We start from the raw sequence: 25,903 nt of genomic DNA, 5'->3' as shown, positions 1-25,903 counted from the left end.
AGGGGGACGTGCATGATGACAAGGGAGGTGCCACCAGGTGTGGCTGGGACAACGCCATCTGAGCAGCCATCCTGGCTCTGCCAAGCTATCCCTCCATGTGACTTTGAAAGCTCCCTCTCTGGAATTCAAATACTCATCTACAACATGAGGGGGTTGAATTCGAGGATTTTAAAGAGCGCTGTCAGTCCAAGGGGCACCTGAGTGGCTCAGTCCGTTGAGCACCCAACTCTCGATTTCGGCTCAGGTCATGATCTCATGGTTTGTGAGATTGAGCCCCGCATCAGGCTCCACGCTATGTGTGGAGCCTGCTTGGGATTCTCTCTTTCTCTCTTTGCCCCTGCCCTCTCTAAAATTAAGAGAGAAAAAAAAAGATAAAATAAGAATGCTTTCAGTCCTGATATCCACTGAGTTATGAATCACAAACCGGAGCAGGCATAAATATGTGTCGAGGAATTTCTCATTAAAAAGAACCTCATTTTCAAACCGTTTCAAGTGTTCAGATAGTCTTACCGAATTGCTCATTAAGCAGGGATTATGTATTATTTGGCTCCGATGAAAGGGAGCACTTGGAAATAGTTATAAATGATCTCCTACTAAGATACATCACGCATCTGGTCAAAACGCCAAGTTCCAGGATGAGGAGGGACGCAGAATGCTTCCTAGATCCTGTAGCTCTCTATCCAGCCGGTTCGGCTAGAGAGACTATGGATTCCCTCTATTACATAAGAAACAAACGGTGGCAGGATGATCTGAAGCAGTGGGCCCACATTTTGTGACAGCTCTGCCACCGTGGTGGGAACAGGTGAGTCCCACCCTCTCTAAGGCTCAGTCTGCGTTTCCACCAGCAGAGGGAGGACCTCTGGGGTGGGGCCATTCTGTGGGGGTGGGGATGGCTCAGGGGCTTCGAGAAGGGAGGCTGAACAGGCAGGGCCCTGGGATCCTTCTCCTTTCAACTGAGGTGCTTCTCTTCAATCTGTATTACATACCAGCACCACGTAAGACTGATTGTACAAGAGGTTCTGAGGATAAAAACATTTTTTTTTGAAACCAAATCTTTGAAAGCTGTTCAAGCTTAACGTCTGAATCCAGGATGCACTATAAACACAGGCGCTGCCCATAGTTATTCAGAGCCCTTACTCTGAACTGTGGGAGCAGAGGCCAAGGGCTGTTAGGTCAAGGGTGGCTCTACTCCAGAATCCTCCTTTTCAGCAAGTCTCAGCAGCTGCCCACTGCCCAGAGCAGCGGCGCTCAAACTCCAGTGCCGTTAGCATCACTGCGGGGTCTGTTAAACCGCAGCGGCCGGGCCCCTACCCGAGACTCTGGTTCAGCGGGTCCGGGGTTGGGCTCAAGAAGGTGCATTTCCAACCAGCTCCCAGGGGACACCAGTGCTGCTGGTCAAGATGCACTTTGAGAATCACTGGTGTATAAGATAAAGGCCAGCGTCCTTAGTTTGTTCCTTCAGAAGTGCCCCAACTTACCTTCCCAGCCTCGTCCTCCTCCTTTCCAATTATCCCAACAAAGTGATTGTCCCTGCACACACTCACACATATCTCCCTTGCTCATACGCTCCATCTGGCCAGACTGTCAGCCCCCTCTCTCTGCATGTCTAAGGCGTGGCACCGAAGCTACCTCCTCCAAAATGTTCCCTGAAGTTTTCATCGACGGTCACAGAAACCCCTCTGGGTTCATATAGTTTGTCCCGTGATGCTGAGCCCTTTTAATTCATATCATTATCTGTGTCCAGCTCTCACCCCTGCATTTGGACCGCGGGCTCCAGGACAGAGAGCCCATCTTATTTACCTCAGCATTCACACCATCGTCTATACCCTCAGCACCTGCACAGCCCCTGCCTACCAGACCAACAGGCAGCAAGCCCGAGAACACACACAAAGGAATATGAACATTTAAGAAATATACCAATCAACTCATCTTGTCCACTCTTCTTAATATCCCAAGATAGAGACGGATTCTCTAAATGGCTCTTTAAATTAGAACACAAGATAGGATTTTAGCCATTTCAATCTATTCTTTAGGCAAATTTTCCTTCTTTTCTGAAAGCAGAGTCAGTGACACATACATCATCATGAGGCATTAACTAAGTGCCACTTACGGCCATTACCAGAAGGTAGCGTAATGCAGCAGTTAAGAGCTAGACCCAGGTTCAAATCCCAGCTCTACCTCTGATTAGCTGTAGAGCTTAAGTGCTCTGAGCTCCAGCCTCCTCACTTTTAATCGGGATAACAACAGCATCTACCTCCTCTGGATGGAATATAGATGCAACGGGCTCATTATTAACACTAACAATTCTAGCATTTACTGAGAGCCTACCATGTGCCTAGCATTAGGCATACATTTATTATTGCATCTAACCTACACGAAGTGCTTAGCAAAGTAGTACATAATAAGCATTAAAGAAATGTTAGCAATTATTATCATTTTCACAACTTCTATGCAAGACATAAATTATTATCCCCATCTTCCAGATGAGAAACTTGAGGCTCAGAGCAAGTAGCCTGCTTAACAAATACTAGCAGATTTTACTTTGTAATGGTTCATCTTTTTACCTACCTCGTGAGGTAAGTACTGTTTCTATTTTGGAAATGAAAGCGCTATGGTTTGGAGCAGGTAACCTGAAAGACCCAGGATTTGAACCTGACTTTGGGTCTGGAGCTCTTGCGGTCCCCAGCCCCCACCTGGTGAATTGCAACTGCTCTGCTTGCAGTCAACTCACTATGCCCCTTGTAATCCACGAATTACAGAGAAGCATTTTCCCAGCATGTCAGAGAGCGTCACCAAACCTGTCCCTCATTTTAGCAGCCCTGCAATCCTACGACCCACAAGAAGTTGTTTATGTGATCAGAGAAAATGGACCTCCTATCCAAGGGCATGCGACGCAGCAGCCCCGCTTGCCTCGTACATCTCCAAGGGGCACCAAGGAAAGCAGAGTCTGGAGTGTGGGACTGACCGTGACCCCGAAGAAGTTGGTCTCATTCATGGCGTTGAGGATGATCCTGCCCAGTGTGTGGTCTGTGTAGTTGAAATCCTGGATCCGCTGGTGCCGGCTGCTGGCATGCAGCGTCTCCATGGCCCTCTGCAGCGTCTTGGCGATGACCCAGATGCCGTCGTAGGCGTACCCGTGGAACTTGCTGGGCCCCACGCCTGACCGTTTGTTGTTGTACTCTCTCTCATATTGCTGTGGAGTCTGTAAAAAACAGGGGGGCAGGGGGGATGCCAGGTTACAGCCGGCAGGGACATTAGACACGTGGTGTCGAGAACTGACACTCTCCAATGCTCACTGTGAGCCAGGCGTGGTGCCAGGCTCTTTATGTGCATTATCTCATGAAATCCCCACAGTGACCTCATACAGCATGTGAGTTATGGGAAGTGGACTTGTCCAGGACCACACGGCTAGTGAGTGGCAAGGCTGAGACTTGAACCCTGGCTGCCTAGCAAGGCTAGGGTGAAGGAATAGCACACCCACACCAGACCTCCCTGTGATGTTTGTAGGGCCGAGCGTTAGTACCGGTGCAGGACCACATTCCATATGTCTAAATATTTAAGTTACAGACGAGCAAATAAACTCTCCAATAAAATAGTTTCTATCTCCCCATAATAAATATACCTTCCTAATGATATGGAAGGCCAAGTTTGAATTCAGAATTCTGGGGCTCCTCAGAGCTTCAGGCTGGATACGGAGGCAGGCAGGGGGGAGCTGGCTTTGCTCTGGGGCCCATCCCTATAGCCAAGCCCAGCTTGGTCCATACCTTCTCCCCTTCAGGCATCAGAGCCTCCTGACCACCCTGGAGATGCAACCCCATCTCAAGAGGGCTGACCTGGGCCAGAGGCTTCCTGGCCCTGGAAGGGGCTCCAGCTGTTTGGGCAGGGAATTCAGAGCCGAGGAGGTGGTGTCAGAGGAAGGGGGTGTAGGTCTGCGGCAGGGAAGGCGTGTCCCAGTGGCCTTGTGGATTCTGAGCCCCATGGTACCCAAGTGAGTCCCCACCCTGAGCTGGTCCCAGGTGTTCTGATGTAAGGGCTGCTCTGACCCTATATTATGCTGCTCTTTCCTCTTCTGCAATACAGCAAGGCCTGTGAATAATTCAGCATTTTTTAAAAATTAAAAAAAATTTTTAAACTGAACTGAATTTCATAAAAGAATTTCATTGGTGATATTAACATTCCGATTGTGGCCGCAAAGCAATGAGAACCTTTTTACTTCAGTTCCTGATGCTCACACATCCAAATGGATGCCACCCCAGGGGAACACGTCACCCTCAGCCTTTCCATGGGCTTCTCAAGTCACTTCTGAACTCCTCTGCCAGAAAGGTCAGCGGAGCCAATGGCTTAGCCTTTGGAGAAACCCTCTTTGGGGACAAACCACACACAGAAACCACTGACTCGTTGTCAGTTTATACTGGGAAGGGCTCTTGGAGATGGTCACACATGCTCCCTCCACCTGTGGCCTGAGGCACAGAGAGGTCCAGAGGCTTGCCCAAGGTCACACAGCTTGTGTGTGTGTGTGTGTGTGTGTGTGTGTGTGTGTGTGTGAGGGGGTGGGTGCGTAGCTGGAATGATCCCATTCCATCTCTACTACTTCTTTCATTTTTAACTTTTGAGGACATTATTGCTTTTTGAAAACTACCACAAGTTGTTTGGGGCCAGGTCCAGTGCCGAATGAGGGTGGTGACTGAGGGCTACATCTCATGGCTGGAGCCCGAGTGAGTCTCTTGCCCTTGGCTCAAGGCGTTAGCAGAACAGGGTCGCACACATTTGCCTGGGGACAGCCAAGTGTCTCCGATCATGGACCCCGTGGGCGAGGAATTCTGCCTGACCAAACGGGAATGCTGGTGTCCCAGCAATGACTCCCCCTCCTTCTTTTTCGCTTCCATTGGGTGATGCAGGTCTTATCCCTGTTTACAGTTCTCCTTGGAAATGCATCATGTCCAGCCATCACATTTGTTCACCACTCAAACCACAGGGCAGAAACTCCTCAAATCCAAGGGTTCTTCAAGGAGGCAGCACCGTCGCTGTCCAGCTTAGGGCCCTGAGCCCCTCCTCACTGCCCCTCACACCCTCCATCCTCACGCACTCCGTGGAGCTGGCTTTAGCATTTCAATCCTGCTGGGGGAGCATGCGGGGCTGTTAGGAGGTGCACTCTCCTAGACCTCCTGGGTCCTCGTATCACATCAAGTCTGTTCACACCTCAGGCTTTTGCAGTAGCTGTTTCCTCTGCTAGAAAGTCTCCCTAGCTCTTTGCATGATATTCTCTGCATTCAAATGTCAACGCTCCTCACTTCTCAGGGATGGCTTCCCTGACCCACCCTTCTTAAAGCTTCCTCACTCCAGGCATTCTCTAGCCACTGGTTTTTCTTCTTTACTGCACTTTTCACGTCCTGCAATGTTCCTACTTCTGTGTTTATTTGCATGTTATCTGTTGTTCCAGCTCTCCCTCCTCCTCCTCCTCCCGCCCCCACAACTAGAATTAAGCTCCATGGGGTCAGGATGTTATCTGTCTTGATCACTGAGGTATCCCCAGAACCCAAAGCAATACCTACAGAGATCTTTTCCAAGCCTCAATTTTTCCATCCGAGAAATGAAGAGGTTGGATCAGATGATCTAGAAGTTTCCTCTTGGCAACATAGGTAAAAGCCTGGCACAGTGGTAATGACAGAGGATTTGGAAGTAGGCAGGCCTACCCTCCAGCCCTGGCTCTGTGGTTTGCTAACTGTGACTTGTGGTGTGGTCCTATCTCCTCCAGGTCTCTGTGTCCTCTCTTGCTGGTTGGCCATGAGGGTTCAGTGACATGAAGCACGCAAAGGGCCCAGCCCAGTGTCCAGGACACGGAAGGTGCCCCACAAATGCCACCCACTGTTACTAATAGTAAAGGAGTCTTGCCCAACCTGGCCTCCCAGTGTGCCTGGCGCAGCTGCTAACCCAGGATGCCCTAAAGAGCCAAGGATCTGCCCACATCTGTGCTGACAGGGGTCAACAGTCCTCCAGAATGTGCACGTGCTACCTTACTTCCTTTTTTAAAATTTAAATACAAGTTAGTTAACATAGAGTGTAATAATGATTTCAGGAGTAGCATTTAATGATCCATCACTTACATATAACACCCAGTGCTCATTCCAACAAGTGCTCCCATTTAATACCCATCACCCATCTAGCCCATTCCCCTCCCCCACCTCCCTCCATCATCCCTCAGTTTATTCTCTGTATTTCAGCATCTCTTATGGTTTGTCTCCCTCTGTTTTCATCTTATTTTTGCTTCCTTTCCCTTATGTTCATCTGTTTTGTTTCTTAAATTCCACATATGCGTGAAATCATATTATTTGTCTTTCTCTGACTGACTTATTTCACTTAGCATAATACACTCTAGTTCCATTCACTTTGTTGCAAATGGCAAGATTTCATTCTTTTTGATCACTGAGTAGTATTCCATTGTATGTATATACCACATCTTCTTTATCCATTCGTCAGTTCATGGACATCTGGGCTTCTTTCCAAAATTTGCCTTTTGTCGATAGTGCTGCTATAAACATTGGGGTGCATGTGCCCCTTCGAATCAGCATTTTTGTATCCTTTGGATAAATACCTAGTAGTGCAATTGCTGGGTTATAGGGTAGTTCTGTTTTTAACTTTTTGAGCAACTTTCATACTATTTTCCAGAGTGGCTGCACCAGTCTGCATTCCCACCAGCAGGGCAAAAGGGTTCCCCTTTCTCCGCATCCTTGCCAACATCTATTGTTTCCTGAGTTGTTAATTCTAGCCATTCTGACACTACCTTACTTCCTTAACCAATTTCCAATTATTGGGCATTTACGCTATTTTGAATTTGTCCCAATTACAGGACTGCAGAAAGCATCCTTGTATCTAAATTTTCTGAACACATACTGGTAGTTATTGTTTCAGAATAAATCCCCAGAGGCATAATTGCTGAGGCAAAGTATATAACATACCTAAACATGATTCTCCCATATTTGGGCCAAATTATTCTCTCCAAATACGAGAAATTAAAATCCCACTGTGTATGAAAGTACCCACTTCTCTGCATCCTTGACAACAATAGGTATTTCGATTTTAAAAATCATCATCAGTTTGTTAGGTTCAGAAAAAAAAGTATGTCTCCTTTTAATTTTAATTTGGGTTTCTCTGATTAATAATTAGAGCGAGCTCCTTTCAAATACTAATAGGCAATTTTTTATTTCTTAGGTGCACTTCTTTATGCCATATTGCTATGGTGATAGTCACAGCTTTTAATGTTTTGTTTTAATGCATCCTTGCTATTTTTCCACTTTTTACTATTTAGCTATATTTTCTTTGATTTTTCAGTATGATTTGGGTCTGTTTCTGGTTATTGACTTCGTTATCGGCTATGTTAAAAGTATTACACATTACTTGAATTTGCATTTCTCTAAATGCTTTAAGCATCAAAGGAATGACGCCCCTTGACTTCTGTCTTGGACTTTGCTCCTATGAGCTTTCTCCAATGCACACAAAAGCATCGAGGGCTGGTGGTGTCTGTATTTGAGTCCCCTTCATTCAATCTAATGATTATATTCAGATGATATTTCCAGACCTCTTCCCTACCCAGAACATGCCACTGGGTCATTCTTCCAGGTTTCTATGACCCTTTTAAAGTCAGGGGTCCAGATCTGAAGCAAACATTCTCAGTGTGGTCTCACCAGGGAATAAATGAGTATAATTTTTTAACCTCTTTGACATACTTTATCGGGGTTATTTCCTTGTGGGGACAGTAGGAGGACCAAAATCACATCATTTATTTAAACTTTGGGGGCGCCTGGGTGGCGCAGTCGGTTAGGCGTCCGACTTCAGCCAGGTCACGATCTCGCGGTCCGTGAGTTCGAGCCCCGCGTCAGGCTCTGGGCTGATGGCTCGGAGCCTGGAGCCTGTTTCAGATTCTGTGTCTCCCTCTCTCTCTGCCCCTCCCCCGTTCATGCTCTGTCTCTCTCTGTCCCAAAAATAAATAAAAAACGTTGAAAAAAAAAATTTAAAAAAAAATAAACTTTGGGGCCCCTATGTATACTTATTACATGCATACTTGTAAATCCACATCTTTTCTCTTGCATAGCACTGTTCTTCATCCAGGGGGTGAGGGGTAGGAAGTGGGGGGAGAACATTGGAAATATGGCTGTTGACCTCATTTCTGTGGGAAGAGTCCTTGGAATGGAACAGGTGTAGCCAAGCCCGGAAAGGTGACCTCATTCTTACTGTCTTTGCAAGCACAGAGTTGAAGCCGTTGCCACCACATTATGTCCCAGGCCATTCATCACTTTCCAGGTGAAGCCAGCACCAAACTCCCTTGGGCAAAACAATGACAGCAGGAAGAAACACTCTCACAATTGTCTGAGAAAAAGCTAGTAGTTGTTCTTCAAGCAGGCCTCCGATTATTCAGGGCAGAATTTCTCCCATTGTAGAGCTGACACTGAAGGCTGATTAATTACTCATTCTCTGAGGTCAGGTTTATCATGAGATGCTAAAAGTTTCTGAGAAAATAACTTTATATAGATAGTCCCAATTACTGACAGGTTGTGCTCCAGCATATTTTTGAAAGGCAGTTGTTGGAACTTGGAACATATTTCCCCACAGAAACCATGTTATAAATAGTGGTGAGGCTCCCAGGCTAGCCCACACAAGCTTGCTAACCCACAATGTGACTAAACCTTATGGGCCTGTCATTCCAACAGAACCAAGCAGAGTCCTGCTTTCTGGGAGAGGGGAGCCTCATGGACAGAAGACAGGAGAAGGCGAAGAAGCCATCCCTTTCCACATCTCGAGCCACCACCCCCGGAGTGACAAAGCTGGCAGAGTTTCTCTCTAGCATCTGGGATTTGGGGATCACAAAGTCTCATTTGGAAGGTCCACTGGGGGGTATTTAGTCTCCTTGCTCCTGTATTCCAGTTTGTAGATCATCTGAGGACCTTGTTAAATGCAGATGCCAGGGCCCTACATTTTGATTCAGTATGTCTATGAGATAATTTAAGAATCTGTATTTCTAAAAACCTTGCAAGATCTCAAGAATACACAAATCGGTTACCACTGATTAAGCCCCTCCTACAATCTGATTACTGGATCTTCTCAATAGCAACTTCCAGATGTTTGCTGAGCTCCATCTTTTAGACTCGTCTGGCACTGAGAAGCTGTCTCTCCAGGAAGAGCCTTCCACTTAAGGCATGCTTGCCCTCTATGAAACTAATGCAGCATCTGCAGCAAGCCCATAACCTGTATTCCACAAGCAACGTCCTCCTCGCGAAGCTGTTCCCTCTTATGCACAACAGCCTCTCAAAGGGCTGAAGACAGTGGCATGCTATCCTGTCCCCAGGGTGCTGTCCTCTACCTTTTAGGCAAAATAGTCTCTGTCCGGATTTCCACCCTGACTGTGATGAAATGGCTTATATCAGACCAGAGCTCCCATGAAGAAACATTCAGAGAAGTAGAATAAAATATAAAAATAGCTGTTCAAAGGCATAACAAAGCAACCAGGACATCTAGGACTTGAGGGGCAAGATGCTGGAGAGAAGAGAATGCTTTGAGCAGTGTCTGGCTTTCTTGGCTATTTCCTTGCTGATTTGTAAGTAGGAAGGCTAGCTGCAGGGAAACCACACTCTGGGTCAGAGTTTTCAGCAGTCCCACAGGGAGAGGAAGACAAAAAACAGTAGTTCCGGGTTATCAGGATTGCAAGGCTTGTAGGCCCAAGGTCTTGGAGGAAAGGAAGTACAGAAAAGTGAGCCCAGTTTTCAGACTAGCATTTGCACTTGAAATATTTCATGGTAATTAAGCTGCATAAAGCAAGAGGCTGAGAAACCAAGAAGTGGCTACTGAGGGGTTTAGAAATTAAGCAGAAGTATTTGGAGTCTCACAGGATCAGGAAGACAAAAGTTGAAGCCCAGGGCCAGTAAAGATTTCAGCTAAGAACACTAAAGAACAAATACCAGGAATAAGGGCAAACCAAAATAGACAAGGCCTTATAAAAACCAAAACCAAGCCTGGAATCCACTCAATTATTGATTGATTGGATTAAGGTGATCTTGCCTAGTCTAACAGCCTTCTTAAAGAGAAATAAACCTCTGAAGAAAGATAACACATTCTGTAGCTGCTATATTTTTTTTATCTCCGATTAAATTAATTAAATCTAAAAGATACACCAGGAAATAGGACCAAATAATGGAAAAAGAAAAGGAAGGAAGGAAGGAAGGAAGGAAGGAAGGAAGGAAGGAAGGAAGGAAGGATGAACAGATGGGAGGAAAGGAGGCAAAAAGAGAGGAAGGGAATAAAGAAGAAAAGAATAAAGGAAATAAGAAAAATAGACAATAGAAACAGACACACAGGTGATCCAAATCTTGATGTTATTAGACATGACTTTAAAATAGTAACATTTATGTGTTCAGGAAAATAGATTAAAAGATACAGAACATTATCAGAGAACTGGAAGCTATGAAGGAAAAAAAGAATAAAACAAAAAGTCTAAAAATGAAAGATATGACAACTGAAATTAAGAACTCAATAGATGGCTGAAGCAGTATATTATCAGAGCAGAAAGTAGGTTAGTGAACTGGAAGAAAGGTTAGTAGTAGTAAACAGTAATAAATATTCAGACTGAAACACAGAGAGGGAAAAGGGGTCGAGAATAAGAAAGGAACATAAGAGATACAGGGAATATTTTGAAAATGTCTAGCATGTGTATAATTGTCGTCTTGGAATATGAGGAAAGAGAGAATATTTAAAGGGATATTATGCTAGAATCTCTCCAAACACACATCAATCCACAGATTCATGAACTTGTATTAACTTTGTGAACTACAATCAAGATAAACCCAAAGCAAACCTCATTTCAGTACAGCATAGTAAAACTGAAGACCAAGGCACAAAATCTTAAAAGCAGCTAGGGAAAAAAGATGCATTACCTTCAAAAGAGCAACAACACAACAGATGAACACAGGGGAAGGGAAGGCAAAATAAGATAAAAATAGAGAGGGAGGCAACAGACTCAAATACAGGGAATAAACTGAGGGTTGCTGTAGGGGAGGTGGGTGGGTGGGGGGGATGAGTTAAATGGGTGATGGGCATTAGGGAGGGCATTTTTGGGGATGAGCACTGGGTGTCATATATAAGATATGAATCACTGGGTTCTACTCTTGAAGTCAAGATTACACTGTATGTAACTAACTTGAATTTAATAAAAAAGAAGAACTTCATAATGGAAAAAAAAAAAAGAGCAACAAAAAGTCAAGCATCTGAGTTAATAGAAACAATGGAAGCCTGAAAACAAAGAAATCATCTTATAGTGGTGAGAGAAATCATGGACAATCTAGAATTCTACACCTTAAAATTAAAGGTGCGAGAAAGAAAATTTCAGACACCCAGAAACAGAAAGAATTTGTCTATGGCCAACCCACAGTAAAAGAAATACCAAGAAGAGTTCTTCAGGTAGAAAGAAAATGATCATAAAAAGAACATAACTGCAGGAAGGAATGAAAAGTAATAAAAAGTGCAAATATGTGAGTAGATTTAAACAAAAAATGACATCAGGGCCAAGAACATCCAGGAAAATCTTAAAGAAGAAGAAAAAAGATGAAAGATTACACTACTGGGTATCAGGTCTTATTATAAAGTTTCAGTTATTAAGACAGTGGTATTGGTTAAAGGATATGCAAATGGACCAATGGCGAGAATGGAAACTCCAGGAACAGATCCATGATGCACACTACATATATGACAGAGTTGACACTCTAGCATGGCGGTGCTGGTGGTGAGGATGATGGACTTTTCAATAAATGGTCCTGAATCAACGGGTTATTAATATCAACAAAAAATGAATCTTGATCTTACCTCAGACCATGCATAAAATCAATTTCATGTGGATTCTACATCTAAACGTGAAAGGGAAAACAAAATTTCTAAAAGATAAGATAGGAAAATGTTTTCATGAGTGTGGGTGGGCAAAGACACTTAAACAGAACACAGACATACTAATAGTACAGAAGACTAATAAACTAGACTACATTAAAATTAAAATAATAGAGAAGACTAATAAACTAGACTACATTAAAATTAAGACTACAATAAACTAGACTACTACCAATATACATCATTAAGAGAGAAAAGGTAAGTTCAAGAATGGGAGAAGATATAAATAGTACATATAACCACCCAAGGATTCATGTGCAGAATATAAAAACAACTTCTATAAATCAGTAAGAAACAGATGGAGAATCCAAGTAGAAAAACGGGCAAAAGACTTGAACAGGAAATTTGTAAAAGAGGGTATCAAAATGACCAGTAAAGATATGGAAAGATACTCGACTTCATTAGTCATCAGAGAAATGTAAATTAAAACTCGAATGAGATACCTCTACACACCCACTAGATTGGCTAAAATTAAAAAGCCGACAATACCAAATGTTGGTGAGCATGTGAACCAACTGGAACTCTCAATCACTGCTGGTGGGTGTGTAAACTGGTACAACCACTTTAGAAATCTGTTTGGCACCGTCTACTAAAGCTGAACATATGCATACCCTGTGACTCAGAAATTCCACCCTACATATGCACCCAATAGTAATTTGCACATAGATTCAACAAAATACATCAAATACCTAGAAATAAATCAAACACAGTATGTGCAAGAATTCTATACAGAAAATTACAAAGCATTTCTGAGAGAAATTAAAGACATCCCAGGTAAAAGCAAGAATATACAAAATTCATGGATTGGAAGACTATATTATTAAGTCAATTTTTCCTAAATCAATCTACAAATTCAGTAAAATCCCAATCACAAGCCAGAGCAGATTTGTATGTAGGTGTGTGTAAACTGATTCACTACTCCTTTCTCTGGCCCTGAGGCTGCTGTGCTAAAGGAGGAAGAGAACCACAATTTTCTGAACACCTATTGTGTGTTTGGGACTCTGCAAGATACTTTTCTTTGCTTTACTTTATCTAATTCTTATATTTTATAAAGGAGATATTGTTATCCCAATGTTGTAGATGAGAAACAATTTCAGAAAGGTCAAATGACTGGCTCAATGTCACTGTATCACTAGTGATCACTATCACTATGTCATTTGATTCAGCTGTATATAAAAGAAAAAAAATTATCAGTGACTTGGGCATAGTTTTTTTTTTTTTTCCTCATGTAAAAAAAATGTCCATGGGTAGGCAGTGCATGGTTGCTAGGGCAGGTCCACAGTGTAATCAGGGAGCCAGCTCCTATCTGTAGGCAATACCACCCGTGCTCGCTTTGGCAGCACATATACTAAAATTGTAGGCAACACCACCCTAGAATGAAGTTTCCTTCTCACAGTCACTTCTTGACCCAATGTGGCTGCTAGGTCTCTAGCCATCCCATCCATATCCAGCCAACACGCAGGAGAAGGGAAGCACTCCCGTTAAAGGAGACTTTCAGAAGTCCCACGTAACACTTCTACTTATATTCCATTGGCCAGACTTAGAATCCTGGCCATATCTAGCTACACGGGAAGCTGGGGAATGTCCCTTTTCAGCTAGGTGGCAACATTCCTACTTAAAAACCAGAGTTGTGTTACTGAGGTGGACGGGGGTTGTGGATGTTGGTATGGACAACTAACCATCTTTCAGAGTCTCCCAGTTGGGAAGTGGTGGCACCAAAATTCAAATCTAGCCCGTGCCCTATTCCTTAAGACCCTCCATAGGTTACTACACCCTTCCCCCCACAGCCTGTGTTCCTCTGCTACACTACCTGTCCCCCATCGAAGTGAATTCCTAGGGAAGTAAAAGGGAAGAGGAATTTCTTGGGGAAGGTGGGAAGCAGAGGCAGCAGCACTGTGAAGGATCACCTCCCTAGGGAGCATGCCTACTTTTCCACGGCCCCTTTCCTTCCTCCTCTCTAGAACCTAGAGTTTGCCTAAAAGTTCCACGTTCTTTGTCAGGAGCTCACACGGCAGTGATAATGAGATGGGTGAAGCTTTTTCTGGGTCACCAGCTCCAGTTGAGCACCCACTTGATTTGTGTTTCCTCCAGTTCTGCCATGTTGCGTCGACAGTCATGGGTGGTTGCAGAAGGTTCTTGCCGGAAAACATTACAAAACTCTTCCAAAGAATGAGCCTGTGCATTTGACGGGGGATTGGGGCCACCTCTGAGGTCCCCAGGGATTCCAGGGCTCTGGGAACATTTCCATCTGGTGCTTTGGTCCAGCTCTGTGCCTCAGCAGGAGGACAGGAAACATGTCCAGAGAGGTTGAGCCATCACCAGAGAAACCTAACTAGAGTTTTAAATGCTCACACTGGAAACAAACCTAACGGGACTTTGAAAAGTGAAAGCTGACAATGGAAATCATCGATGTCAAAGAGTCTTTAAGGGGGAGCAGAGTGGTAATGGGGAATCTCAGTGAGGAGAATAGGCCAGACAGTGGAGCCAAAGCAAGGGTCCAGAGACTGTCCTCACGAGGTTCTAGGAGACTGAGCTCCGGATGTGCTCAGGGAAGCACAAACGTCTGCACTTGTCCCATCATTGGAAATTCCAGTAGGAGGAGAGTGATGAACGTGCTCTGGAGGCCCATGACCTTGTTTTCCTTCCTTCCAGAACTCTCCTGGGTGCCAGTGAAAGAGTTGGGGATGTCCTGACATTGGCAACAGGTGTATGGAAGAGGGAACCTCAAAGAACATGTTCCAAGAGGGGCCACTGTTCTGCCTGATTCTGCAACTTTCTCTACTAGGAGTCACTTGGGGATTCCAAGATTTAACATTACAACCTGTCACACAGCTCACTGTAAGAACCCAGTACCATATTTACACAGAGCCAGAGAACTTAGCTGTGGAAGGACCCCTGCAGCTATTGGGTTCAAATCTCTCATTCTCAGTTGAGGAAACTGAGACTGGGGTGGGGGTGGGGTGACTAGCTATGGAGGCCGATTCATTGGTGAGAATGCCAGGATTGGTGCTAGATCTCCTGACCACCAGACCCACATTCTCCTGTTATGCCATCTATGAGAGGTGCCCCACTGAGACAGAGAGGGCTGATTTGGGTGCATTCTGTTCAAAGCCCGTTGCAAGTCTAGGCAGAGAGCATGGCAGAAGGGAAGGAGCCCTGGGTAGGGAATGAGCAGTCCTGGCTTCAGGTCCCGGGGCTGTCCCTGACCTGCTGGGTGACTGTACCAATTTCCTGGGGCTGCCATAACAAATTTCCACCAACACGGTGGCTTGAAACAACAGAAGTTTATTCTCTTCCAGTTCTGGAGGCCAGGAGTCTGAAACTAAGGGCTGGTTCCCTCCAGAGGCTCTGCAGGAGAAAACGTTCCATGCATCTCTCCCAGATTCTGGCAGCTCCCAGCAATCCTTGGCACTCCTTTTCTTAAAGATGCATCATTCCAATCTCTGCCTGCACTGTCCCATGACCTTCTCCATGTGGCAAATCTCCCTCTGCCTTTCTCTTCTCAGGACATTCACCACTGGATTTAGGGTTTACCTGAATAGTCCAGGATGATCTCAAGATCCTTAAATCAATTACATCTGCAAAGATTTTTTTTCAAGTTAAGGTCACATTCACAGCTTCCAAGGGTTAGGACATGGACATACCTTTTTAGGGGCCGCTATTCAACCGACCACAAGGATCTTGGGTTTGTCTCCTTAGCCTTTTCTGCCCCTTAGCTTCCCTAGTGAGAATGTCAAGAGCTCATTCACTTGGTTCTGCAAGTGTCTGCTTGTCTTCATGGACACTGATGGACACCAATATCGGCATCAGCTCAGCAGCCTGTGTCAGGCTGACCACAGTCCCCAGCACTCACGTATAACACAAATCCAAATTCAGGAACCATTTCCCACCTCTCTAGACTTTCCTTTGACTGTAGACTCTTGGAGGTTAGTTGGGCAACTTGGCGGTGGTCAGACCACAAATAAGAATGTTTTATTCAACCACAGGCCCCACACCCCAAGGAGAGACGGTTTGACAAGAGCAAGCACGGAGGATGGGCTAAGCACGGAAGGGGCTGGATCAACACAACCTGTTCAGGGCCGGAACCAGGGGGAGGTGAGCGAGGCGTAACACGGAAGAGGGAGCCAAATACCTCAATAATCAAGACCAATGACATTTGAAGGCAGTATTTTTAAAAATCAAAACAAACGCAAAAAAAAAAAAAATCCACGAGGAACATCAGAATTTTATTTTATTTTATTTATTTTAATTTTTTTTTTCAACGTTTTTTATTTATTTTTGGGACAGAGAGAGACAGAGCATGAACGGGGGAGGGGCAGAGAGAGAGGGAGACGCAGAATCGGAAACAGGCTCCAGGCTCCGAGCCCTCAGCCCAGAGCCTGACGCGGGGCTCGAACTCACGGACCGCGAGATCGTGACCTGGCTGAAGTCGGATGCTTAACCGACTGCGCCACCCAGGCGCCCCGGAACATCAGAATTTTAAATACAGACAAGATCCAGTGTTGCCATTGTGTGACCTAAATCACTTAGCTCACCCTAATCCCAGTGCTGGGAATCTTATCTTCATTTAAAATATTGATATTTTGTTCATCATGGATTTTTGTGTGTGTTAATTTTGAATTTTAAAAAATATTGCATTTTGATGAAAATACTTTTCATCTTGATTACTGAGGATTCAAGCATGGCTTTAAATTTTGCCCTTAGGTTCTGCGCTCGGCATGTGAATTCCAACTGGAGGGATTGGGGCTGTTTAGTTTGGGCAAGGGACATCTCTGGGGATATGGTCACCACAAGCTGGACCTGTGGGGGTCCTGGGAGACCAGTGGAGGAAATTAAAGGAGAAGTAGCAATTCTTTGGCTACTGGAAGGATCTGAGAATCTGACAGGAGGCTGGTCTAGATGGTCTGTAGGGGAGCACTAAACCCTCTGCTTTCAAGAGGCAGATGCCCCAGGTTTTCCCGAATAATTTCAATCATCTTGTAACCTCAGGATAATGTAAGAAATGCTGTCTTAATTTTTTTTTAATTTATTTAGTTTGAGAGAGAGAGAGAGAGGGAGAGAGAGAGAGAGAGCACATGCCAGGGAAGGGCAGAGAGAGAATCCCAAGAAGGCTCCATGCTGTCAGCACAGAGCCTACCTCAGGGCTTGAACCCATGAACCATGAGATCATGACCTGAGCCAAAACCAAGAGTTGTACGCTTAACCGACTGAGCCACCCCAGTACCTCCCAGCACCTCAGAAATGCTGTCTCTTGCTTCAAACCTTAGAGACAGGGACTGGGTGTCCTGGAATTTTGGAAGCTCCCCATGCCAGGAGCTTGGCTCTGTTTTAATGGCACTGACTCCCTTCTGGGAGGCCTGTCAGTGAGTAACCCATACTGAGGGGTAAAGTGAACAGCCCCAGGAATAACCACAAAAGTATTCCATTCCCAGGCACAGAGTTATGGGGGTGAGGTCAGCCTCCTCACTAGCTCCAAATAAAAATATTAAAATGAAAAAAATTAAAGTCAGTGACCTGGAAGATGCTGTTTTACAGTCAGAGCATTCCCCCCAAGACACCACAAAAAATGATCTTCCCAAAATGCATTCCTGTGTACTGCTCACATTCGTGCATGGCTCACCCACCCTGCCACATCCATGCTGCTTAGAACGACATTCGAGGCCTTCTCATGGTGTCTTATGAACCTTAAGCGCCCCGGCTTCACAGCCCTCGTGTGTAACCATTTCTGTCTTTGGTCTCCTAAGTCCTCAGTTCAGTTATTGTGCTGCCTGCTTTCATGGAATCCTTTGCTTAGTCTTTGTATTTTCCTAATCTTATGTTATTTTGAGGTTGAGTCTAGAGTGTCCCTGGACTCAAGTCTCTGCTGATAAGCTACGAACTTTGACACCTTTAAAAATAACACTTGAAATAAAATGAGTTGTTTCTGTGCATTATTCAGCATCTCAAAAAACTTTCTATATGCTCATTGATTTTTGTATGAAAATATTTCTTCCAGCATTTTCTAGCTAGAGTGTTTTTCCAGCTTCCCTCAGGTGCCAGCATGATCTAAAGAGTTGTTTACAAAATGTGTCCTAATGATTTGCCATTTTTTTGAGAAATCAATAAATCATTCTTATAGAGTTGGCTCTGATTGAGATTAAATAATGGATAAAAAATTTATATATAAATGATTTTATATACATGTGTATATATATAACTTTGCCATGAAGTTTAATTCCTTCAGTGGAGCTGTGGTTGGGTGGAAAAATTAACAACCTGAGCTCAGAGAAGGCAGAAGAGAATTACACCCACTGTTGTTGTCAATTCTGGCTGGTGGTTAGAACTAAGAGACAGATGTTACTATAGTCATTCACCAGGGCCGCCATCACCTGATTCTTGATAACACCCTGATAGGTAATCACGGGGGAACTTCTGAAATACTCAGGAATGCCACATTACTGGCTCTCTCACAGCCCTCCAAGATAAACAGGGAGGGGTTAGTAATGCCTGTGGGAACATGTGGAGACCCTGTCCAAGGTCCTGCTCCCAGTTATGACAGCAATGAAGGGCCAGGCACCGTGTCGGCCACCGTACCATGTGCCATCAGAGGACAGTACTTTTACTGCTACTCTACAGATGAGGAAACAGTGGCTTGGAGAACCCAAGCTCAAGGTCACACAGCTAGTAAGTGGCAAAACTGGGGCTCAAGCCAGTCTGGCCGGTCTATGGCACATGTTTCCCAAAGTCTACTTGAGGGGGTCTGTCCTCCCCTCGAGGCTGACAGGAGCATCAGTGAGCCTGAGAAATGACATTGCAGGTCAGAGGTACATGGAGTGAAACTCTGGCAGAGTGTGAAAGGCAGACTGCCTGTAGTTGGTGCTATAAAAATCACAACTCTATCGCTTACATAAACACTGTGTTTTGTGCCTGCAAAGCACCCATACCTTATCTGATCCTCACAGTTCCTTAGAGGGGCATGCAGTGGATGGCTGGCTATCCCCATTTAACAGGCTCGGAGAGGCCAAGTGATTTGCTCAGAGTCCCACAGCAAAGGCTAGAATAAGAACTGGGTACTTTGTGCCAACATCATCAGACAAGATGATCAAAAGAGATGGGCCTGAGGACTGAAATGGGCAGACCGCGGCACTGACCTTTCCTGAGATGGTCTTGATCTGCTTGGAGCTCAGGGGCTCGAAGTCCACGCCGATGTAGCCCTCCATGGCGGCAAGCAGATTCTTCCGGAGACAACGGGATGAGTTGGCTTCTGTGTGCACCTGCTCCCACCAGGAAGACTCATACCAGCCTGGGATGATCCATTGGTATTTGCTACCATACATGTTCTCCTCATATGCCTGCAACAGATGGGTTGACCATGAAGGTACCAAGAGTCAAACATTTGTTCAAGGCTTTGTGCCCTGTGAGACAGGTGGAGAGGGCTCAGGCCTCCTCTTACCAGAGAATTTATTAATTTTTCTCCTTGTTATCTCTCAAGAGATCCAAGGTAGTTTACTGGAAACATATATAATAAAATAATAAACACTGAATAAAAATTTAAATATGAGGGCCTGGCCAAAGCCAGATGAGGACACTATAAGAAAACTATAGACTGATATCCCTGATGAATATAGTTCCAAAAATTCTCAACAAAATATTAGTAAGCTGAATTTGAGAACACATTAAAAAGATTATACACTATGACCAAATGGCATTTATCCCTGGGATCCAAGGATTGTTCAGCATTCACAAATCAATAAATGTAATATGTCACCTTATTGGAACTAAAGATAAAAATTATATGATCATTGCAATAGATACTCTTTGTGCACTGTGATGAGCTGTGCACACTTTATTTACTTATTTATTTTTGTAAGAAAGAGAGAGAGAGAGGGAGGGAGCACAAGTTGGGGAGGGCCAGAGAGGGAGTGAATCCCACGCAGGCTCCATATTACCAGTGCAAAGCCCGACATGGGGCTTGAACTCATGGACTGTGAGACCATGACCTGAGCTGAAGTTGGAGGCTTAACCGACTGAGCCACCCAGGCACCCCTGACCTGTGCACACTTTAAAACATGAACCTTAAATAATCCTGCAGTTCATTCCTGGAGAGCCATGAACACATTGGGAAACAATTGATGTCACACCCCTCTGTGTCTCTTGGCCTACAGCAGAGGCCAGGAGAATGTGACAAGAAGAGATTGATTGCTTTGGACTCCAGGAAGGTTCTGGTTGCCCTTCATTAGGGTCTCGATGCCAAGCCAGGGTCTGCCCACGGCAAGTGGGTCAGAGCCCCTAAGAGCATCTATACATTGGAGAAAAGTTACTGTCAAGTCTGAGAGTTAGAGGAGTGCTCCTCCATTCCTCCATCTGGGGAGGCAACTCTTTTGAACTCTCTTAATGCCTAAGAAAGCCCGTCCTGCAGTTCGGAGCCTCTCATTGGGGTACACGTGAATTAGAATGTTTGTTCCTTAACTTAAACTCAGATCTCATCTCCACAGCCTCTGCTCATTGGTACAGTGAAGGCTCTGGAGAGTAAACTGAAATCACTTAATGAAAAAGCCTTTCAACTCCCTCAAAGCAGTGATCACATTGCCTTTTCTCTAGACTTCTCTGATGATATGGGACTTTCGCCTCCCCAATTCTAGATGATATACTTCTCATAATGAATCCTCAGATCATAGTCATTTCTCCAGCAGCTACATTATAAATGTTGCCCCCATCACAATTGTAGAAAACATAGGCAGCCCTCATATCTCAATTATGTAATAAAATCCTGGCTCAACAAAGGCAGGCAATCTCCTGGGTTTCCCTCTGATGAATGGCGTTTAGTCCCGAGAAACTTTCTTTTAAAGAAAAGATAATCCCAGATTCTGTCTGGAGGCTAGACTTTTGAACAAAAGGCTCCTCATATTGATCCCAGGTCACTGTATTAATGGCAGAGTCTGTGAGACTTTACAACTCTCATCTTTTACTGAAAGGGAGGAACTCACATATCTTGAGCCCCTGTTACATGCTTGGCCAATTACACACATGATCTTATTTTATTTTCAAAACAACCTATGAGGTGGTATTATTATTTCTATCATACAGATGAAGAAATTCAGGCTCAGAGATTGAAGAATTTGCCCAAACACATACAGCTAAGTCAAGGGGACAAGATTCAAAGTCCACTTTTGGAAATTCCCCTCTTTTCTTAGCAAAATAAAGAAAACTTTTTGGGAGCTTTCTCAACCTTAAAAGGTGGAGGCAAAAAGACAGCTGCTCTTATTAGGAAGGTTAAAGAGGTTAAAGAGGTTAAAGGTTAAAGAGGAGTCAACAGATGCAGAGCGAGGACGAGGGGAGCTCTACTCAGACACAGGCAGGTCTGCCTTCCTCTCTGAGGACAAAGACCTCGTGATAATTTAGAGGCAGCACAGAACAGGAAGTCAGAAGCCTCCCAGGGACCTGCCGTGACAGCTCTCTGACCTACCCTTGTCTCATTAGGAGCTGTTCCTTGCGAATGAATTTTCCAGAAAATAGAAGCTTAGTCCATCTGAAGGACGACACATCTTGTTTAGAACATGAGTCAGTCTGGATGAAGATAAACATTTTTCTACTGACCTTCTGTAACAAACAAAAAGGGAGACCACAGTCCAGCAACACTAGATTCTCTGCCACACACCAGCTGGGTAACTCTGGTGCACGACTCCTTGGGTCTCGGTTTTCCTATCTATAGCCTGTGGAAGGCAAAGCCTATCTCATTGGGTTGGTGTAAGAACTACATGAGATAATACGTGTACCGTGTCCGGCCAGCACTACATTCAGGAACATTTTAGGAACTCTTTCTTGTTCCCTTCTCCTTTCTGTAATGCATAGCTTTATTTTGAACACCAGTCACTGTTGTGGGCTGGGCACAGTAATTCTGCTGGGTCTAGGGTGTCACTCTTCATGGCCATCCAGTCCCTGTCCTCTCTGAACTTGCTGGTCTTAAACTGCTATGGCTTGGAACAAGGGGCACCTGGGCTGTTAAACATATGTGCAGAACAAAAGTAAATAGGCTTTGAGTGAGGGTCTAAGAGGGTTTCCTGCAAGGTAGGTGGACTGGTTTAAATACACCATCCACCATTGAAAGCAACTGAGGGGAAGGCTCCAGTCCTCGATTCTGACATTTCTGTCTTCAGAAGGGCTGCGGTTGTTATGCTCGTGAGCTGGGAGTAGCTGCTGGTGTGCTAGTCTGTCTCCTTTGTCAAAGGGACAGTTTTTGTAGGGTAGGGTCCGCTCTTCCCTGGGTTCCCCACTGCTCAGCACAGTGGCTGGTGTGCACAGGGCACCCGATAGGTAGTTGTGAGGTCACTAAAGGAACACCTTTCTGGTTTACACAGTCACCTCAGTTTTCACTTTCTCTGCCTTCGGTGGGAATGTGATCTCAGGACCTGTGGGCCACCAAAGAGCCCTGCCACGTGGCAACAGGCAGTCCTGAGCTCACCTTCTTCCGTCTCATGGACCGCTTTGGTTCTTACTGGCTGCAGACAGGTAACCATGATGTGAATTATTTTAAAAAATCCAATTTCCCCTTCTTATAATGTTTCCTTTTGCCTCCTCCCCTCCCCATGCAAGAAGGACATTTCCCTTTTCATATTACAGTTCACAACAACGATAGTAATAAACCCTCACATTGGGAAGGCAGTTAACAGTTGGGATGATGGTCTCCCTTCCATGGCCTTATTTAGGCCTCTTGACAATCCTGTGAGACAGATGGGGCAGGGACTGCTGCTTCCATTTTAGAGGGGAGGCAGCTGGGGACCAGAGGTGTAAAGTGACCTGCCTGAGGTCACACAGCTGGTGGGGCTAAAACCAGAACCTAGGCGTGAGTGTTAGAGAATTTAGAATAGACCCCCGAGGGGGGAGGGAGAAGACAAAAGTGACAAGACCTGCTCAAGCTGTGCTAAGCCCAAATGAACACTTTGCCACAGGGCTATAAATAGCTTTGCCGGAGTCTGCTCTTCCCCTGGTGGCAGTTCCAGGCTCAAGAACACAGCAACATGCTGCAAAGTTTGCAAAGCGGCATTTGGATGGCAGAGATACGATTGTATCCATCTGATCTGCACTCTGACCCCGACACAGGCAGGAAGGCTTTTTTGGGGTGAGGAGTGGGGTAGGGAGTCTCTGCTCTGAGCAGCCCCTCCCTCTGTCACCCACCCATAAGAAGACACTGAGCAGACTCTCTTCGGGATCTTCCAGACCTGCCAGAAGAATTGCTTCCTAACCAGATAAGGCTCCAAGCCCTGGAGGGCGGGTTCCATCTGAGGGTCTGACACTTGGAATAAACAGCCAACAAAAAAGCTCTACAGAATTCCTCAACAAAGCCACCTGCAGACCCTAAGATAAAGCCCATCTCAAAATACCCACCGTCCAATAAGAGGAAAGAGGAAAGTGGGACAAGAAGGTGGATGGTGTCCCATGCCATGTGGAAGGCAGGCAGCCTGGGGCTTTGGGTCAAGAGGCAGACAGCCACTCGGTCTGTTCTGGAGCAGAAACAATGGCTGGAAATGCCACTCAGGAAAGAATCCCAGTGCATGGCACGGAGAGAAATCACAGCCACACCTCCACTTGGGTTTGGCTCAAAGCAGAACATGAGGTCTGTCTGCAGTTTTTGGAGAAGGGAGATGGCCAGCGACCACTGTGGTGTCTTCATGGATCATTTTTTATTAATTTATTTCTCCCGGAGTTATTACCCACCATGTGCCAGCTGTCTGAAAGGCCCTGGGGATATGGAGAAGGGTGGCGGGGATAAAATCCAGTTTCCTCCCCCAAAAGAGATTACATTCTCCAATACAGAGCATTATTTTCCTTTTCAAAACGGGCCATTTCTGGACCTCAGATGGTAATGCACAGGGTTTTATGAGTAAAGGTTTATGAGTAAAACTTGACAAGCAAGGTTTTGAAGTAAAAGGCATTAAATTAACTTGCTCCATTTTTTCAGTTTTTCTCATTGTTCTTCCTTAGATTTTCATATGGAAAGACCCCTTGTTACCTTTACCTGGAGCACAGAATGCTTAATACAATCTTGTAGAGACCATCTGATAGTAAACTCACCAGCCCAACAATGGTCTATTCCATTCTCAGATGCCTGAGACTTTACATAGACAAACAAAAGAAGACTGCGGACATTTACTGAGGGCTCATCAGGCCCTGTGCCAAGTGTTTTTGCTCATCTAATCTTCACAACGATCCTATGAGACAGGTGCTTTATTATCCCCACTTTACAGATGAGAAAACTGAGGCTCCCAGAGTGTCAACAAGTCCAAATTCAGCACCCAAGCAGAAGACCGACTCCTGAGCTCTAAACTCTGTCCAGGGTCTCCAGAAATGTCAGCCTCGTGGCCTTTCCCTCCTCCCTGATAAATCGGGAGATGATCAGGCAGGTTCTCATTTTGTTCTTGAGCCTTCAGGGTAAAATAGCTCTGTGTGACCGTGGCTTCAGGTCACTGCTCTCTCTTCACTCCTGGTGTGTTTTCAGTTCCTGCCTCTCTCCTGAAAGGTGCACCAGGAGCTGAGTAGGATACCCCAGGCAGTGTCTCTCTAGCAGACAGCTGAGGGGCCACCTTCCCTGAGTGTGGACATAGCGCCTGAGGTCCCCTTGGCTCCTGGCAGCTATGCTTACACTGGGGACTCACAGAAGCCTTGAGGTCAACCAAGACCCCAAAGTCTCTTTTGTTCTAAATGCACAGTACTTACCTCAGCTATGCCTCTACACCACCATGGACATAGGCAGCTTGATTTGTGCTAATGTCACCTTCTAGTAGGACTATTAGATCTAATCTTCTTAGATTTAATCAAACATTCCATCCAGCCTGTTAGGGTTCTTTGCACCTTGGATCTGTCATCCAACATATTTCACAACTTCCAAAATTCCTACAAAGTCTGCTTTTTATAATCTCATTCAAGTTACTGACAAAAGATCAAAGAGAACAGAGGCCTAAGGCCCATCACAAGAGACTATACCTGGAATAGGCTCAGTCTAAGAGGAAGAGCTTATTGGGGAGATAACGACTCACAGGACTGGGCTCCCATTCTGTTGCTTCTTCTCGGACCTGGGGCAGGGGACGGGAGCCAGGGTCTCAAAACCCAAAGATTTAGTTTCTGTGCTAGAATTCGTGCAAGTACTTAGGTTAAAACATCATACGGAAAAAAAGATGATTAGATTGGGAATCAGGTGGGGTGCCTGAGTGGCTCAGTTGGTTGAGCGTCCAACTTCATGATCTCATAGTCCATGAGTTCAAGCCCTGCATCGGGCTCTGTGCTGACAGCTCAGAGCCTGGAACCTGCTTCGGATTCTGTCTCTGTCTCTGTCTCTCTCTCTCTGCCCCTCCCCTGCTTGTGCACTCTTCTCAAATATAAATAAACATTAAAAAAAAAAGACTTTTAGATTGGGGATCAGGTGAAGGGGATGGAGCCTTGGCTCTGCCACAAACTGGGCCTCTATTCCCTCATCTGTAAAGTGGGATAATGATAGTTGTTTCACATGGTTATTGAGAAGATTAAATGAGATAAGGCATTTAATAAAACTACTTTGTGTAGCCTATCACACACCAGACAATTGTAAAGAATTCAGGGGTAGGTACTGAACAGTTGAGAGATTATTCTAAACTTAGACTCTGAGCCCTGTTCCAGGGCTGGGAGGGGGTCCGAGGCACCTCACCCTCGAGGTCTGGCCTCTCGGCGGGAGAGGCTGTGCCGTAGAGCAGGCCTCCATCAAGTGTGGGTGAGTAGATGGGCAGAGAATTAGCCGACAGGGCTTAGACCAGGAATTAGCCAGTAGGTTTGGTCAACCGAGGTCCCTAGTTCCTCCCAGGACTGTACTGTTCTGAGCCCCGGAGGCTTAGCTCCCCGCAAAGAGGAAAGCGCAGTGAAAATAACACTTCTGCTTCCAACAACCGCTTCCAGTCCTATATTCTGCTCAGACCAGGCAGTCAGAACGAGTCTGAGAAAAAGCTTCATGAAACCCCCCCAAAGACACAGT

The 25,903-nt window shown here is 45.3% G+C and overlaps 1 protein-coding gene across 1 annotated transcript in view; it reads right to left on the bottom strand.

The window, feature by feature from the left end:
- The window catches only part of GABBR2 (gamma-aminobutyric acid type B receptor subunit 2), a 351,377-nt gene that overhangs the window by 137,636 nt on the left and 187,838 nt on the right, over positions 1 to 25,903 (bottom strand). The window contains exons 6-7 of the mRNA XM_058694795.1: positions 19,056 to 19,256; positions 2,966 to 3,202 (exon numbers count right to left, since the gene is read on the bottom strand). Of these exons, the coding sequence (XP_058550778.1) occupies positions 2,966 to 3,202; positions 19,056 to 19,256 (438 nt within the window). The remainder of the gene's footprint in view (positions 1 to 2,965; positions 3,203 to 19,055; positions 19,257 to 25,903) is intronic.

This window comes from Neofelis nebulosa, chromosome 12 (genome assembly GCF_028018385.1).
Source record: "Neofelis nebulosa isolate mNeoNeb1 chromosome 12, mNeoNeb1.pri, whole genome shotgun sequence".
NCBI lineage: Eukaryota > Metazoa > Chordata > Mammalia > Carnivora > Felidae > Neofelis > Neofelis nebulosa.
This window is presented reverse-complemented; position numbering and strand designations above follow the sequence as displayed.